Source organism: Gopherus evgoodei, chromosome 4 (genome assembly GCF_007399415.2).
Source record: "Gopherus evgoodei ecotype Sinaloan lineage chromosome 4, rGopEvg1_v1.p, whole genome shotgun sequence".
Taxonomy (NCBI): Eukaryota; Metazoa; Chordata; order Testudines; family Testudinidae; genus Gopherus; species Gopherus evgoodei.
The window spans coordinates 8,272,649-8,289,882 of record NC_044325.1 but is presented as its reverse complement, the minus strand read 5'-3'; the positions used below and the strand labels follow the sequence as shown (position 1 = coordinate 8,289,882).

Sequence of the window (17,234 nt, the reverse complement as noted above, 5' to 3'; positions counted from 1 at the left end):
TAGCGATAACCCCGGGGAGGCCGCCACAGACATTAGCCACATGGCTTAATGTCTCCCAGGTATGGTACCTGGGCCTCTTGGTGATGCTCCTGTGGTGCCAGGGGGCCATTAATAGGGCAGCTGAGGATTCCTCCAGTGTATTTGAATCCCAGCATCTAGCTTCTCTTTTCCCTTTCTTGTTAGTTCCGTTTCCTCCTCCGGCTTTCATACCTTTTCCTTTGCACACCGCCCCCACCACCTGCCGCCTTCCGTTCGCCTCCCCTTTGTGCCTGTGTTGTGCCTTTCCTGTTCCGTATTTTTAGGACTGAGAAAGCGAGACAATCTGAGGAAGCCGTGAAGCAGACAGACCCCACCAGAAAGGCTGCCAAGTTGCTGCTTTGCTGGGATGCGCCTTTAAATGGTGCCTGGTGCAGCACAGCTGTCAGCCTGTGGCTTTGGGGACCTTGTGAGATGGGGAAACACAGAGCTTCTCATATGTGTAGATGTTTGGATTCAGGCTGGAACCCAGGCTCTGGGACCTTCCCCCTTGCAGGGTCCTAGAGCTCCTGCTACAGCCCAAGTCTGAACATCTACACAGCAGTTTTACAGTCAAAGCGCTGTGTGCTCGAGTCGGCTGACCTGGGCCACCTGTGGGTGTTTAGCTGCTATGTAGACGTACCCATGGAGTCCACACTATGCTCCCCTCTGGAATGGTGACTGTGGGTTGGCTGAGGTACAGTGGCAAGACTTTGTGGAGAGGATCATTGGCCAACTTTGATTGACAGCGATGTCCACCCAGAACATTTTCTCGCACTAAAGTAGCACTATTGAAAACATATTTATCTCTTGTTTTATGTGGCTCGCTGCACCCATCACAATGACACACACACACACACACACACATATGGAATTACTGCTCCTTCATGACCCACAGTGAGGAAGATCAGGTGCGCTTCCAGCCACAAGTCATCGCAAAGGCCATGAGCCCGGTTCACCACTCCACTGTTCTGTTGATACGCTGGTGTAACTCTTTTGATTGCATTGAACTTGCATGGCAGAAACCTAGGGTAACAGAGAAGTGAATTAGACCCACTCTTTCCACTGACGCTGCAACCAGTGGTAGTGTTCTCATCCGGGAATGATAATGCCTGTCCCTCTGCAGCCAGACTCTCAGAGTACATCGGGGAGGTGCTCCTATGACCTTCTTTGTCTTTGGTTATGGTGTTGTGATGAGTGGATTAGGTATGGGAGCCTTACTTTCACAAGTGGGGGCATGGTGCTATGATTTCATGCTCATCCAAAATTTATTTGAAAGAAAATGTAAGAGAAAATGAAGTAGCCCCAGTAAAATTTCTGATAAAAACCCAAATTCTGCAAAGCTTCTGATGGTAAGTAAGTTGAGAAAACAGTCCCTTTTTGTTCCTCTCTGCCTCAGTACAGTGAGATTTTACCTTCAGTCCAGCATGAAATGCCATCTGGGTAACAAGGTTATAAACATGGCCTCCATATATTGGAGAAAATGTGCATGCGTTTACGTGCCTCTCAGCAATTTGAATGCACTTGCTACACCTGATGACCACTGTGGTCATAGAAGCCAGGGTTACACTAATTTTTGTTTAGCTTCCTCTCCAGTGCCGGCACCCCCGATCCTACAACTAGAAGAATGTTGCACCCACAACAACAGCGCCACATTGTCCTGGAAACAGCCCCCTTTGTCGACCGTGCAGGTGGAAGGATATATTCTAGAGCTGGATGATGGGAATGGTGGTCAGTTCAGGGTAGGTATTGAGAGCACCTGTTCCATTGATAAAACATGCCTTGCTTTAGGTGGAAGACAATGCCAGTGATGAGTGAGCCCCCCCAGGAGCATTGCCGATAGACAGAAAGCAGGCTTCCATTCAGCGGAGATACACTATGCTGGAGAGCCTGCCACTGCCTTATAAAATCATAGAAATCTTAAGCCTTGTGTACTGTTTTCACTGAGGTTACACAGGTTTAAACGATTCCACGAAGTGCAAGACAGTGGGGAATCAGGCCGGTTTTGTCCTGTTTTTAGAAGATTTCATTTGTTGTTTATTTCTATACAGCAGGGGTAGGCAACCTATGGCACACGTGCCAAAGGTGGACACCAGCTGATTTTCAGTGGCACTTACACTGCCAGGATCCTGGCCACTGGTCTTGGGGGGCTCTGCATATTAATTTAATTTTAAATGAAGCTTCTTAAACATTTTTAAAACCTTATTTACTTTACATACATATATATCATAGGCTTATAGAAAGAGGCCTTCTAAAAACCTTAAAATGTATTATTGACAGGCGAAACTAGATTAGATTAGAGTGAATAAATGAAGACTTGGCACATCACATCTGAAAGGTTGCTGACCCCTGCTATAGAGTATAAGCTTCCCCTGGATTTGAACTGAATCTTTCACTTTTTGTCAACAGCTTCAGTCTGATATTTATTCCAAGAAATATTCTTATTGTGATGGACTTGATGTGGGACTAGTCCTTTCTGTCCTGACAAGCCTGTGAATCTGTGGATTGAAAACACAGCTTCTAACCTGGTAGTGGGAAGTGGTCTCACAACAATTGACTGTAGACACCAGTTCAAAGATTGTTGAAACAATCAGCCAAAGAGTGCTTACAATGATGGAAGACACTGTACAGTTGCTTTGTGACTGGGGATAGATTATTACACAGGGCCTACCAATTCTACATGAGAGTCACTCCTGCAAAGATACAGTGGTGATAGCAGGACTCTGCACGGAAATTACTTTCCTGGGTAACTTTCATTGTTTGGCTGTTAAGCTGTTGGAGTCTCTAGCCATGACCACGTCCATCAGGTTCCCTCTTGGAGAAACTCTCTCTCTCTCCACTTTTCATTTCAGATATTATATCTAATTCTCTCCTTCACTTGGAAGGATCCCTCCTGTGACTGAACAATTTAAGTAACACAGGGGGCTAGCTGACCAAGTCGTGGGATCAGGGAAGCACAGAGGTGGCTGAACCTAAGGATTGGTCTCCAATTTTTTTTAATAAATTTGTATTCCTGCCTTTTTTATCTATACAAAAATATTTCCAAACTCCAGGTAGGCTTTTCCCTTGTTTTCAAATCCACTTCCAAATGCACTTGTACTGCAAATACTCACAAAATCCCACCCCTGGTTACGCTGATCAGTCTGACTCCCTTGCATCTGAAGAAGTGAGGTTTTTTTACCTACGAAAACTTATCCCCAAATAAATCTGTTAGTCTTTAAGGTGCCACCAGACTCCGTGTTGTTTTTGTGAATACAGACTAACACGGCTTCCCCATGATAGTCTGACTCACTTTATTTCCCATTGTCGTTGAGCGCGGAATTTGGCCCCAGGTGTGTGTGCCGTTTGTTTACTGGGAGCAGATAGGAGAATGGAAGTTCATTTAACGCTGAAGGCTGCAGCTCCTACTCATGTAATGGCTGCAGAATCAGGTGATGCTTATGCCTGGCCCTTATAATGAGTGATTGAGACCTGCTCCAAACTCTTCATCCTTCCTTCCCGCTAACTTCAAATAATGGTATTTGGGAGGTCAGCTGAGCTAAGCCTGCAGGTTAGAGGGTTTTTTTATTGTTAGATAATATTTGCTTTGATGAGCAGCACGCTTTGGAAATGAAAAGAATTCATTTTAAAGCACTTTCTTGAACAGCTTAAAGTCGGCTGCCAAACATCTCTTGCAAAGGCTGCTAATTCCCATGGAGGATTGCGGTTTGCTATACTACTGGCAATCAGAGGCATTTAAGGCTTGGGGACTTTTAAATTGCTGTAATTATACAATTAAAATGTGATTTTTCTCTGATCGGACATGCTCATAATTATTCTCTAGCATATTCATCACCATTCTGGGCAACCCACCGTGTTTCCTGAACTCCCACTGCACATGACGCAGCCAGGAGAGATCCAGAGCAGAAGCCGAGTAGTTGACAGAGGGGATGTATTGAGTTTAAAGAGAGAAAGCCCCTACAGAGTCCCATTGCCCCGGCGCCTACAACCTCCGCCCTCTCGAGCCTGTGTGCACCCAGATCCCCCACACACCTAGACACCACCTCCCATGAGCTGCCTGCAACCAGTTTGTCCCACATAGAATCCTCTCACCCCACACCGGGATCACCCCACACTAATCCCCTCCACACTTGGATCCTGCCTAGTTGGGCCTGCCTGCCCCACACCTGGTGCACCTAGTGCAGAGGGGCAGGACCCCAGGGTATTTCTGGGGCCGGCCCAGGCCCTGCTGTGTCAGGGTCAGGTGCAACCTCACCACTGAGTCCATGTCCTGGGGGAGGTGGGGGCTTCAGAGTGATCTCCCACCTCAATGCAGCCAGTGGCCTGTGCTCCCCATTGCCATGCTGGAGCCTCTGCATTTATTTATTGACCAATAAAACTTGCAGAATTTTAAAATATTGTGTGCAGAATTTTTAAAATTTTTGGCACAGAATTTTCGATTTTTGGCATGGAATTTTCAATTTTTTGGTGCAAAATTTGTAATTTTTTGGTACAGAATGCCCTCGGGAGTAAATGTATTCACAATGTGACTGGAGGACAATTAAACTCAGCCATTCAGTGTCCTATCTAGAGGACTGCCAAAGCCTCAAGACCACCAAGTTTTTCACTTTAGCTGCCTCACTGTCAAACTTGCCTGTTCCTTCCAGTCAAGCAGGACTGGGCATGGCTGCCTCCCAATCCCTACCACTCCAGAATCAGACAGTCTCTGCATGTCGAGCCGCCCCCAGCTCTCTACCTCCTTTCTCCTAGTGCTGAGAGGGTCACCTGCATAATGCGCCCGTGATCCCAGGATCCGTATGCCATGCCGGGTCCCAGACGCAGAACACGGCCACATAGCGACCTAGTGCTTTAAAACCAGCTCATCTCATCCAATAGGGATGGAGCCGGCAGGTCCTTGCAAGGAACTGCAGTGCTCCAGCATGGGTGAAGTCACCTGCAATGATACCCACCAGGCACGGGCGATAGTACATCCCTCACATGGTTGTGCCCTTGCTCACCATTGCACAAGGCGAGGAAGGATGAAGACTGGATGATCACTAGCCATGATCCCAGTTGTGCTAAGGGGGTGCTTAGCTACACGACCCCCACTTAGGCCTTTATCCTGTCACCAGGCAGGTGTAATTGGGAGCTGTGCTGTAGCATTCATTACTGGAAGATCTGGTTTCCCTGAGCGACCTGTCCTGCTCATCCCCCTTTACTTTGTGCTTACGTTGTTATGCGCCAGATATAGCTATGCAGGGTGGAGCCCCTGATGTTACTGTGTATGACCATGGCCAGATCCTCGCCCCGGCTGAGTCCCCTTTGCACTGCTCAGTTGCAGAACAGGTAACATAAAGCTACTCAAAAGGGGCAGCGCACGAGTCCCCTGTTGTAGCAGAATCCCGAGTAGCATAAAGCCGGTGTACCCGGCTCTGGCCACCCACACATTTCTCCCTCCACGTAGATAGGTGTCCAGGCTAGAAGAGGGCACAGCCACAGCAAGAGGTAGTCTGGTGATCTGGGGCTGGCAGAATGGATCATAGAAACGTAGGGCTAGAAGGGTCCTCCAGAAGACATCCAGTCCAGCCCCCTGCACAGTGGAAGGACCAAGTAGACCTAGACCATCCCTGACAGGGGTTTGTCCAATCTGTTCTTTAAAGTTTTCAGTGATGGGGACTCCATGATCTCTGTTGGAAGCCTGTTCCAGAACTTAACAGCCCTGACAGTTAGAAAGTTTTTTCTAATATCTAACTTAGCTCTCCCTTGCTGCGGATTAAGCCCATGACATCTTGTCCTGCCTTCAGTCAGGGCAGCTCCAGACCCCAACACGCCAAGCGTGTGCTTGGGGCGGCACGCTGCGGGGGGTGCTCTGCCGGTCGCCAGGAGGGCGGCAGGTGGCTCCGGTGGACCTCCCGCAGGTGTGCCTCCCTGCTTGGGGCGGCAAAATGTCTAGAGCTGCCCCTGCCTTCAGTGGACGTGGAGAACAATTGATCACCATCCTCTTTTTGACAGTCAGCATATTGGAAGTCTGTTATCAGGTTCCCCCTCAGTCTTCTTTTCTCAGGACTAAACAGGCCCCGTTTTTTTAACCTTTCCTCACAGGTCAGGTTTTCTAAAGCTTTATCATTTTTGTTGCTCTTCTCTAGACTCTCTCCTATTTGTCCACATCCTTCCTCTGTGGCGGTGTCCAGGATTGGACACAGTACTGCGGCTGGGGCTCTCCAGTGGAGAGTGAGACAGTTCCCGCTGTGTCTTACATACATCACTCCTGTTAATACACCTCAGAATGATACTAGTCGTTTTGCAACTGCATCACACGCTGACTCATATTCAACTTGTGATCCACTATCACCCCCAGATCCTCCCCAGCAGTACTACCCCCTAGACAGTTGTTCCCCATTTTGTAGTTGTGCATTTGATTTTTCCTTCCTGAGTGAGGTACTTTGCACTTGTCTCTATTGAATTCCATCTTGTCGAATTCAGACCAGTTCTCCGTTTTGTCAAGGTCATCTTGAATTTTAAACTTGTCCTCTAAAGTGCCTGCAACCCCTCCCAGCTTGGTGTCATCATGAAAGACTGCTCCAGCTGACAGAGGTTAGAGCACTCCTGAGGCTGCTCTAACTTGGGCCGAGGGTGGCTTTGACCCAGGGTAGTGAGAGGCAGAAAGATGGTTTAGAGTCAGCTTTGCCTCCCCTCTGACACAGCTGGTTATTAAGTCGTAGGATCTTTCAGATAACAGTGGAGATTATCCAGAAGAAAAGCCTCAAGGCCAATCAAATCACTAAGTGGATTCCAAACCTGGGATCATGTCTTCAGAAGCCATTTACTATACAAAATTTAAATCTTATCACATAGTTTGTTTGACAAATGGCTTGGCAATCTGGACTGTCTCAAGCGATTATTACTCCTGCTCAGAGCAAGTCTGGGTTTTCAACCGCAATTGCAACAATAAAGAATAATGGGTTTGCCTGAGTCCCTAAAGCTTTGCTCCTGACATGCCCAACAAGATCTGCTGCATTATCCACTTGTGCTTGGAGATGCAGCTGCTAATTCGCCTCACGCCAGCATCTCAGCCATTGCCATGTACTCAGAAGTGCAGATCAATGTATAGCCAAGCTCTCTGTCCGTGGAGCTTGTCAGAGTCTGCCAAAAACTGATCTTACCTGTTCATGTGCTGCAGCGAATAATATTCTACTTTTCTCTCGGGGTTTCAAAGCACCTGGCACTCACTAATGATTTAACTCTCATGAACATCTCTGTGATGTGGGAGAGTATCACTAGGTGGTGTTATTTTGGAGGGGCCCAGGGGAAGGGAGATGGGAATGGTGAGTTTAGAGATTTTGGCTCCAGTGTAATGGATGAGATTGGCCTTATCCAAATGGAAACCAAAAGCTGTGCACCTCCGGAGTTGTTCTGAGTTGGACCCGGGCCAGAAGGGAAGGGTTTGAATCCAGGGATTTGGCCCTCTCCCCTGAAAGTTCAGGGTGTGGCTTTTCTCTAATGTACCAATCATTACGTTAGATGGTGCATTAAATCCAAACTGCCAGATTGTATGAAATCATTAAAAAAGACCAAGAACAAACTGATGTAAAAGTGAGCTGAAGTGTTTATGTTTGGGGCTGACCCATATGCCAGGGCACTCAAAGTGATTAAGCTGTCCAGTGGCAATTTGTTTTATAATCATCAAATCAAATGAGTGTCCTATTGCACAGGGATAAGATGATAAAGTGGGAACCCAGTGTGTTAAGTGAGGCAGTGATAAACCCCGTGTTTCTGTAAGAACTCTTACATGAGAACACAGCTGGGAAGCAGTTTCTGTAACCCAGTGCCAGGTGTATTTCACTTTTTATTGCATTTGTTCAGTAAGTTGAGTTCACAGCTCAAATTGCACTGCTAATGACTGAGTGCTGACAGGTAACATGTTACCAGAGAAGAGCTGCTATTTACATATCTAGCAGCAATGGTGCCTAATTTAGTTCATCTAGTCAAGCTCGAAGGAAAAGATACAGAGCAGAATTCTGTGTTTTTTGTCCATGGAACTTTTCCCAAAGGAGTCTCATGGCTCAGGCCTGGAGAAATGTGCAGTATCCTGAAAACAAGATGTCTATATTTAAGCAGAGACTGTTTAAACAAATGCACACCACTCCAGTCTATACTCCCAGCAGAGAGACACAAAGGGTTTCTGGGAAGAAAGGAGAGAGTGAAGGATATTTCCCAAGAAAACCAAGAGAAAACCCTTCCCCAGCAACACAGATGAAAGCAACCAGGAGCTTAAATCACATCCCCTCTAATTAAAAGCAAATACTGTGACTGAGGTGTTCGAGGATTTAGTAGTCTGTGGGCCTGATTAATTGCTGGTTGCTCCAGCATTAGGCCATCGTAACTCTGTACAATTGACATCAAAATAACACGTTGGTGAATTGGCCATGGATCTGTGGAATAATCCTGTCTTTCAGTAGCTTCTGTTTGCCAGAAGCTGGGTATGGGCGATACGAGATGGATCACTTGATGGATACCTGTTCTGTTCATTCCCTCTGGGGCACCTGACATTGGCCACGGTTGGAAGACAGGATAATGGGCTAGATGGACCTTTGTTCTGGCCAAGTATGGCCATTCTTAAATATATTCAGTAAAGCGTTGGTCCTGCCACTTGGGCTTACAAGGAAGTAGAGTCTAGGTGCAAGTTTCTGATTACAGGACTTCTTTCTTCACTCAGGCAAAACTCACCTGGACTTCTCTGGGAGTTTTGCTTGAGGAAGGATTTCAGGATTTGGTCCAACATGAACAGAAATGGCCTTACTCTATAGCAACTGGTTTTACCTGGTAGGTTTGTCAGAGCTCCAGTGTCAAGTCATAGGATCATTTTATCTTTACTCAAGCGTATGATTTAGTGCTATCCAGCACTGGTGAATCTCATCCATCTCCTGCCCTGGGGCAGACAGTGTAGAGAGACCAAAAGGCGCATTACTTGCATGTCTGTGTTTGAGCAAGCTGTGGAAACGCTGTACAGCAAAGGAAATCTGCACTGTGCTTCAGACCCTAATGCAGCTCTTTGTTTGCTAACTAGGAAGTGTACGTTGGGAAAGAGACGATGTGCACTGTGGACGGTCTGCACTTCAACAGCACGTACAGTGCTCGCGTCAAAGCCTTCAACAAAACAGGAGTCAGCCAGTACAGCAAGACCCTGGTCCTACAGACGTCCGAGGGTAAGACGTTCATTGTGAAATGATACACCAGAGCCAGTGCTGCCCACACATAGGGTCTGAAAAATCCACATCACTTAGCATTGTGATGCAAGGAGTAACTCCACGGCTCCAGATTTAAAAAGCCAAACATTGCAAAAAAGTGACTGTGATGGGAAGAGTAAAGGTTATAAGTCAGCAGGCCAGAGCAATGTCAGCAATTGTCCTCTAGGCCTTCCCTTCGCTGAATATTTTAGTGAATTACAGCGCTCTCTTGGGAGGAGAGCTGGTGATGTGATGACAGGCACTCGCTCAGAGAAAAGCGTTTAGGATTTGAATGACGACAGGTTCGCACCTTGGATGGAGTTGTATTATTCCAAAATGAAGCTCGAATGTCTTTAATTCCCTTTAAATTAAAAAAAAAATTCCAGAGAAACCAAGCACCGTGCGTGATTGCGCTATGATTGTAATGTATGGTGTTTAGTTACGCACGCTGTGGTGTACTGTAAGGATGAGAAAGACTGGGGGACCATCTGGGGTTCTTTTTATATAACAGCAAAGCCGCACCAATTCCATGTACAAAGCTGATTACATCCACCTCCTTCAGGTGCCTCAGTTAGAATATTAAATGCTGCTGTTCAACCAGAGGGAAACCTTTGTCTTCCTGCCTTTAAATACACACCAGGCAATTTATCCATCTTGGAAGGTAGGCTTGATTTTGACATTCAGGTCGGGAGTCAGACGGCTAGTTTAGAAGAATGACTTGGGAGTTAGAAACAGCAGGTAATAATCTCATGATAAAGGCTGTCAGCTCAGTGCCAGCACATCGGCAGTCCTCTAAAATATAGTTATTAGGGGGAAAGCGACCCTTTTTTTGTAGTTCTCCACACCTACTGGTATTCCCTTTCCATCATTTCCAGACCCACATCGCTCCATTTTTCAAGCCAAATCCAGGTGTCTCTAACCACCAGCACCACAAGCTTAGCCTGGCTCTAGAAAACCAAGCCGTGCGCCTTCTGCTTCATGCAGTTATCATCAGCACTAGAGATACTGGAACCAGAACGTAACTAGTTGTTCTGTTGATGGTACATAAGGCAGTTTAAACACAGCTTGTCCGTACGCAGGAACTGTGGCTTTTGAGTGTTGCCGAGGAAAAAGGTGTTGTGATCAGAAACCTCAGCACAGACGCGTAGGGGCTGCTTCGGATGTAGCCATTTTTATGTCTCTGACTTGTCATGCGTCAGGAGATGACGCCTATTGTTCAGAAGGAAGCCATGATGCTTCCCTTTGTTGAGTATGGCGGCAATACAGACGGATGAAGTGTAGTGACACGTCTCGGAAGATAGAGCAGAGAGAAGCTGGAGCAAGAGCTGCTCTTCCTCCTCTGAGCTACCGGAGAAGCAAGCCTTTTCATTACAAATCAGGGGCCATATTTTGGCCTCCGACACTTACATGGCATCCACGTGAGTTCTGTATGTGTTGGCGCGGACCAATGTGGGGCCCATGAAAAGAGCTGTAATCCTCCAGGAGCTCACAGGATGTACAGAACGACAAACCATCTCCAAAGGAGTCGGAACATTTAGGGCCCTCGCCAAAGCTCTTCAGCACCGCTTCTGCTGCCAAAGGGAGAGCTGGAGAGTGGGGCTAAGCAGAGATTTTCAAGCATGGAGGGACTCCCAGCTGCCTTAGAGCTGCTATGGCAATGCAACACCAACCAGTCCCAACCGCCACCAGCACAGGGACAGGCAGGGGTGTGGTCAGAGTACCATAATGTCTTGCACCCCCCAGCAGCATCACAGACACTAGGGTGCCCGTCAGTGTAAGTGAGAGCAGCACTGAGGCTGCTTTAATTTTTACATAAGGGGTCAGATTGGCCCTTGACTTCCCTGAGGATTGTATAAATCCACACCCCTTGGCTCCTACATGAGTAGAGCTCGGCCAAACCACAGATCTGGCGCAAGGAGCATTTCTTCAGCACTTGTACTAGAAAGTCCTCGATTCCTGTTAACCACAGCAGGGTGTGAGGGTCTAATTGCCTGTATCCTGAAATGGAGCTGTACCCTTCCCTACCCGAATGGCCCAGCGGGGCCAGTATTCTGGGAGATACCTCATGAGCTGAAGGCACTGAGCCAGATTGTGATCTCATGGTGTTTTTATAGCCGTACAACTTCCGCCTCCGTCTCCCCACATCACACCCCCTATGCCAGAGGCCATGGGAGTGGGGTGTGTCGTTGGCTACACCTGATGTGACGGCACGTCCGCTTCAGTTTCCCCACAATGATCGGCAGCCTCCTCTGGCCAAGCCACTTTAAAATGTTCAGCCCTTCCAGGGGACCAGAGTCCTTCAAAAAAAGTCCCCCAAAGCCCTGAAAAAGAGAATATTTGGCACAGGGTCACCACGCAGGTTTCCTCTGGGTGGATATTTGCATTGTTGTATCCAAAGTCCTCGCCTGTCCACCTGGCGCAGGCCCCACATAACAAAGGAGCCCGTCAGAAGGATTCTGTTGATGGTCCCAGCGCAATGGCATTGTGCTTGGAGCTCTCTTTCCTGCATTTGCCAGGAGACAGGCTTTCAGAAACCGATCTTTTGTTCACCAAAGGCTTTTTACTGAATGGCTCCTTTTTTGTTATTCCAGTGAAAAAGAAAAAGAGCTAAATGTGTCCCAAAGCATTTTCTCCTCCCGGAGGCATTCAACGCTCTTTGGGCCCAAAACAGAGAAATAATTTGTGCCTGTATTTGGCTTAAGAGTATCTGAGTGAGTCATTAAACAGACCCCTGCTGCACTGACAACTGGCTTGGGGTATTATTTCTGGCCTGTGCCGCAGAATTGGGCTTCTGAGTGCAGATTTGCATGAGCTGCGTTTAGCAGAGTGCTTTATCCTTCCACTCTGCTCCGTAAAATACAGTGGGGCATTTTAGTAGGAAGGGAAGTGAGAAGAAAAGAAGAGGAAGGAGCAAAGAGAAGAAGATCATTCGGAACATGGCCGTGCTGTTGTTACCATTGTTAATCTCTTGTTCGTAACTCGTTACTAACTGCTTAGCTGAAGGCATTTCGAGGTCTGGTTCATTTGTTTAATTACTGATTTCCAGCTCTGGCATATGGAGCCTGATCCAAAATCCACCGAAGTCAAGGAGAGTCTTTCTGTTGACTTCAGTGCACTTTGAAATAGACCCTAGGGAACCATGGGGCTTCGTGTGCTGTGCCCCCACCACTGCCTGCAGTACAACCACAGGAGCAGTAAAATACATTTTCTCTCTTAAGTAGGGAGACAGAGCGAGGAGCAAGTGGGGCAGGAGGCTCAGAGGGGACGATCTGGGGAAACCTCGCCGCGGCGCAGAGGAAGTAGCAATGTGCTAGTATCTCTTCGGGCACGTTCACCCTGCATGAAGAGTAGGATGGTCCATGCTGCAAGAGTTTGGCAGGGAGTGTTTTGTAAAATAAAAATGTTGAGTTTCAAGGCAGGTTCCTCAGTGTCTACGAATAGGGCAAGGGTAATGAGCTCAAGCATCATGGCATCTGTAGACATAGATCCAGCTCGGTACTTCAGCCCAGGCATGAGAATGCTCCTCGAAGCCAATGGGACCGTTCCCAGCCAGTAGATTCCCAAGGTAGTAGGGACCTCATAAATCTGACAGACAGACAGTGCTGATAAACATACTCTCGGTTGTCTTAAAGGGCAATTTTGCTGTCCATTTTAAGAGATCACAATTTGCTCTTTTAAGGGTCATGCTAGATGCCTGCAGCGGGGCCGGATGGACTCCTAGCGATGAGGATGTTAACTGCACAGAGCCATTTTAAGCAGACAGTCCCACAAGATGAGCAAAAACATTCTCCAAGTAGCCTTTTTGTTTCCCAGAGATGAAGAGCCACATGCCCTGTATTTAACCATCCAACCTACAAATGGCAGCAGCTTGTCTGCTGTTGTGTTTTTTTTTTAATACACCAATCTCCTAGACAGGCCCTTGATAGGTCATTGAGTCCAGCCCCCTGCCTTCACTAGCAGGACCAAGTACTGATTTTTGCCCCAGACCCCTAAGTGGCCCCCATCAAGGATTGAACTCACAACTGTGGATTTAGCAGGCCAATGCTCAAACCACTAAGCTATCCCTCCTCCCTTATTTACTGTTGTTAGCAAGGAACTGAACACATCTGTGGCTGCATGAGCGTTTGACATCATTTCATCTCCCCAACTTGGTGGCAGGTTATTGTATGGGTAGCCCTAGAGAGAGGTATCCAAGCAGACGTGACTCCTGTCTGTTCTTGGGTGACAATTTATGTGACCCTCCCTTAGCAGGTTTACAGGGCATTGGTACTGTAAATGCGGACTAGCCTGACTTAATTCTATCATTGGTTGCTGATGAGAGCCTTGGAGCAGGTTCAGCCCCCTGATTTATTTTTTGGTCTGTCTTTTCTTAACTTTGTGGTGCCGAGAGTAGGTGATTTCACAGCTGTTTTAGAGCTCCAGTGAAACCGGCTTCCAAGAGAGGTCTTACAGAACGGCCTGGTTCTACTGCACTGCTCTGTAAAACCTTCAGATTGGATTAGGACCAAAGCAGACCCTCACATGAACAGCTGTTTTTCATGAGGGCAAAGGACAGACAGGGCAAGAGATAACTCAGATTCACTGAGCAGGGCATATGGTGAGGATTAGAACACAACAGGAACGACTGGCAACCTGCCTTCCCCAGCAGGAAACAGTATTGCTGGGGGTGGAGATCTGAGATCTGGCTTAAGAGAAGTGTGACAGCATGACTCAATGTGAGAACAGGGTTTAATCCAGACACTGAGTGCCAGAGGAGTCGTTACGGGTGCTGATAGGGAATGTCTCCGACAGCACAGCAGCCTTCTCCAAAGCTTCACATCTGTTACCCTATCGTAGGGTTGGCAGACACAAAAGTTGAAGTACCCTTTAACGCAGGTGTACATGCTGCAGACCCTTATGCTCAGATCTCATCTCCTCCTTCCCTCCCGCTATCGCCCAGCTTCCCTTTGCCTTTTCTATCAGCTTGTTATTCTCATTCGACCAAGCGCTTTTGGATTCCAAAGAATTTAGACTAAGCAGGAGCTGTATCCAGGGCCCATCGTAAGAACCAGTTACCATGTAAGGCTTTGTGCTAGGACAGGCTGCTGTATGCTGGCTCTGAATGCTGGAGCCCATTCTGGTGGAACAGGTTGTCATGAAGTCCTCTGGAAGATTAGCAAACTAGCAGAAGGGTTGGAGCTTAGGTTTCCCATGGGTGTCGCAAGCCTTCAGAATCACCAGACAATGGATGCTCACAGCTTCATCAAGAGCTTCTGCTCACAGCTGCCTGCCTATGATGGGCGGAAAGGCTGTTGGGGCAGGCCTCAGGATAATGACAGTGCACTTTGGGAGTAGGGTGGTCACAAAAGACCTGCATTGCCGTGGTGGGACAATGAAATCTCACCTATACAGCGTAGTAGCGGACAGTCACTCTGAGACAGGTCCGCTGTCCATTGAAGTGAATGGGAGGACTCCCAGCAGCTCCAGTGACCGTTCGATCAGGCCCTCAGATCACAGGGTTAACTCCTAACGAAACTCCTATTGGGAGGCTCAGGTGTGTTTTGATACATGCAAAGAATTATCCTGAAACTCTTAACCTGTGGAACTCATTGCCTGGGGATGTTAGGAAAAACCAAATCCATAGTAGGGTTCAGAAAAGAACTAGATAAGTTGATGGAGGGTAGATCCAACAATGGCCATTAGCCAAAATAGGAAGCTGGGAGTGGACAACAGGGGATGGGTCACTCGATGATTGCCTGTTCCATTCATTCCCTCTGAAACACCTGGCATTGGCCCCTGTCAGAAGACCGGATACTGGGGTAGATGGACCATTGGTCTGACCCAGTATGGCCCTTCTGATGTTAAACACACTATCTGTACCACCTTTGGGTGAGGTGGGTTTTTGAGGGTCCTTTTAGTAACACAGTTTAGATCAGCCTCGCAAAACTATATTGACAGGTTACCAGCCCCACACAAAACCTCCATAGCCTGCCGTTTACTCTGGTGAGTATAATGGACAAGAGAGTATATGATAGCATGTAAAATACTTCTGCTGGGACTTGGGTATGGTAAGACTGCATCTCCCTCGGTGGGATACATTATTGTGATGCCTTCCAGAATTTGCTAAAAATAGGATTTAGCCTAAGAAAAGCTGATCAGATTTGTTTTCAGCTCCACAGGGATGTTTTTGAAGACCCAAATATGTTTACTGCTTACAGCATCAATGCTACGGTATTACTGAGTGGTATCTGTGCTCCAGAACTTCCTGTGTCCTCCTGCTCAGCACACATGCTGCAGCACAGCCTATGCATGTTAAAGTGTCTGCGTTCTGCACCGGGGGCTCAGCGCCGGTAATGGTTTGAAGTCAGCCCACAGATTTCTGATGTGGGGTTTGCATTGATCTTACGTTTAGACACAGAGTCAGAAGAACAGACCCTCCCTTTTCCAGTGCCTTTGGAGAGATTTCAGCTCCGTAGAATGAGTCCTTTCTCCTCCACACTTAATCTACAACCCAGCTTCTCGGGGAGATCCTACTTTGAGCTAAGATCCTCGTCCCACCCGCTGAGCTTGCATTCTTCTTTGCAGTCTCTGAATTCAGCCGGTGAGCCGAGCACGTCTGGCATTTCCTCTTGATCTGTGCTATTGGGCATCTCCGAAGTATTTGTTTGTTTTGTTTTGTTTTTTTCCCATGACATTCATATGCCAAGGGGATAAGTTGATCTGTTTGTCAGTGGCCTGCTCCTGAAGTGAAGGGAGTTTGGATGATGTAGCTTTGTGGTGTATGTAACAATACCATTGTCGCTGTCATTTAACGGCATTGATTAGCAAGCCCCGGGTCAGCGCACAATTCCTTATACGACAGCAAGGGAGAAGCCGTGCTGGAATTACGGGAACAGCACTGGCACACGCCTCTGAGGGAATGCTGGGGAGATACGGGAAGGTTCCAGGAAAGTCAGCTGCTGCCGTAAGATTTGTTCATTGCAACTCTTTCGAAGGCTGTTCGATTAACCCTCCACCCAACAGACCTTTTTAAAAAGAGATGTTAAAAAACACAGAAGCCAGCAGGGCGTTGACTGGGCCACAACTCTTCTCGTGAGGACTGTAGAGTCTGATTTTTAAAGATGCTGAGTATCTGCTGCTCCCACTGACTTAACTTTGAGTGGTGGGTGCTCAGCACCTGTCAAAATCAGGCCCTCTGATATTTAAAGCCTCTTTTTCTGCAGCGGAGAGGAAAGAACATGAATAAAATTCTGAGTAGCATGCAGGACAGCCCCCCAGGTACCCTGCCTGCCTCCATATTCCTTGCCTTAGTGGTTTGTGACAAGGGTGTAGGCTGAGTCACTGAGCAAAGTGCAGCCAGAGTCTCCTTTACCTTGCGGTGAACAGCGACTAGCAAAGGAGCGGCAGGCGTAGACGATCTCTTTGGTGCTATTTCGTAATCACGGAGACCAATTTTTGCACATTTCTTATTTCTGAAGCTCCCAGGGCCTCATTCTCCCATTGTACCAGGTTTAAACCAGTGTCATTCCAGTGGCATAACCCCCAACTTACTGGCTAAGCAAGGGGAGAGTGGGGTCCCTTTTATTTTGCTTCCATCTCACAACTCGGAATGAGGAATGCTGCAGCATGACAGTTGCCAGAACGTACAGGGGCCCCTACCGCCTGTCAGCAACCCTTTTGTTCTTTGTGCTTTCGTGTTGTTCATTGTACTGCTGTGCGCTGCTGGCTTGAACTATGTTTTGTTCTTGGACGTTTTGACTTTGTGTCCAGTGTACCGAGATCTATTGTAACAGCTTTGATCAACACCTGTATGTGCAGTGTGTATCTTTGGGATCACAGGCTGAGGTCTGGGAAGTGGGTGGGTGTGGGGGACGGGGGTTGGAATTTTACAAACCCATCTAACCACTTTCTTCTTCTTTGTCCTGCTGATGGTTAATTTGTATTACAGTAGAGCCCAGAAACCTTGGGGGAAAAAACCCTTTCGAAAGGGGGCACAGGGCACGATTCATTAAAACTGCCTCAGCAGCCATTGCA

The 17,234-nt window shown here is 47.5% G+C and overlaps 1 protein-coding gene across 7 annotated transcripts in view; it reads left to right on the top strand.

Moving 5' to 3' along the window:
- TRIM9 (tripartite motif containing 9) overlaps positions 1-17,234 on the top strand; it is a 129,924-nt gene that overhangs the window by 101,288 nt on the left and 11,402 nt on the right. For 2 of the 7 annotated variants that reach the window (XM_030562857.1, XM_030562855.1), the window contains exons 6-8: positions 1,612-1,757; positions 9,062-9,200; positions 15,613-15,801. In XM_030562857.1, the coding sequence (XP_030418717.1) occupies positions 1,612-1,757; positions 9,062-9,200; positions 15,613-15,801 (474 nt within the window). Of the gene's footprint in view, positions 1-1,599; positions 1,758-9,061; positions 9,201-15,612; positions 15,802-17,234 lie in introns of all 7 variants that reach the window. The other 5 variants (XM_030562856.1, XM_030562854.1, XM_030562860.1 and 2 more) reach the window with 3 other exon arrangements.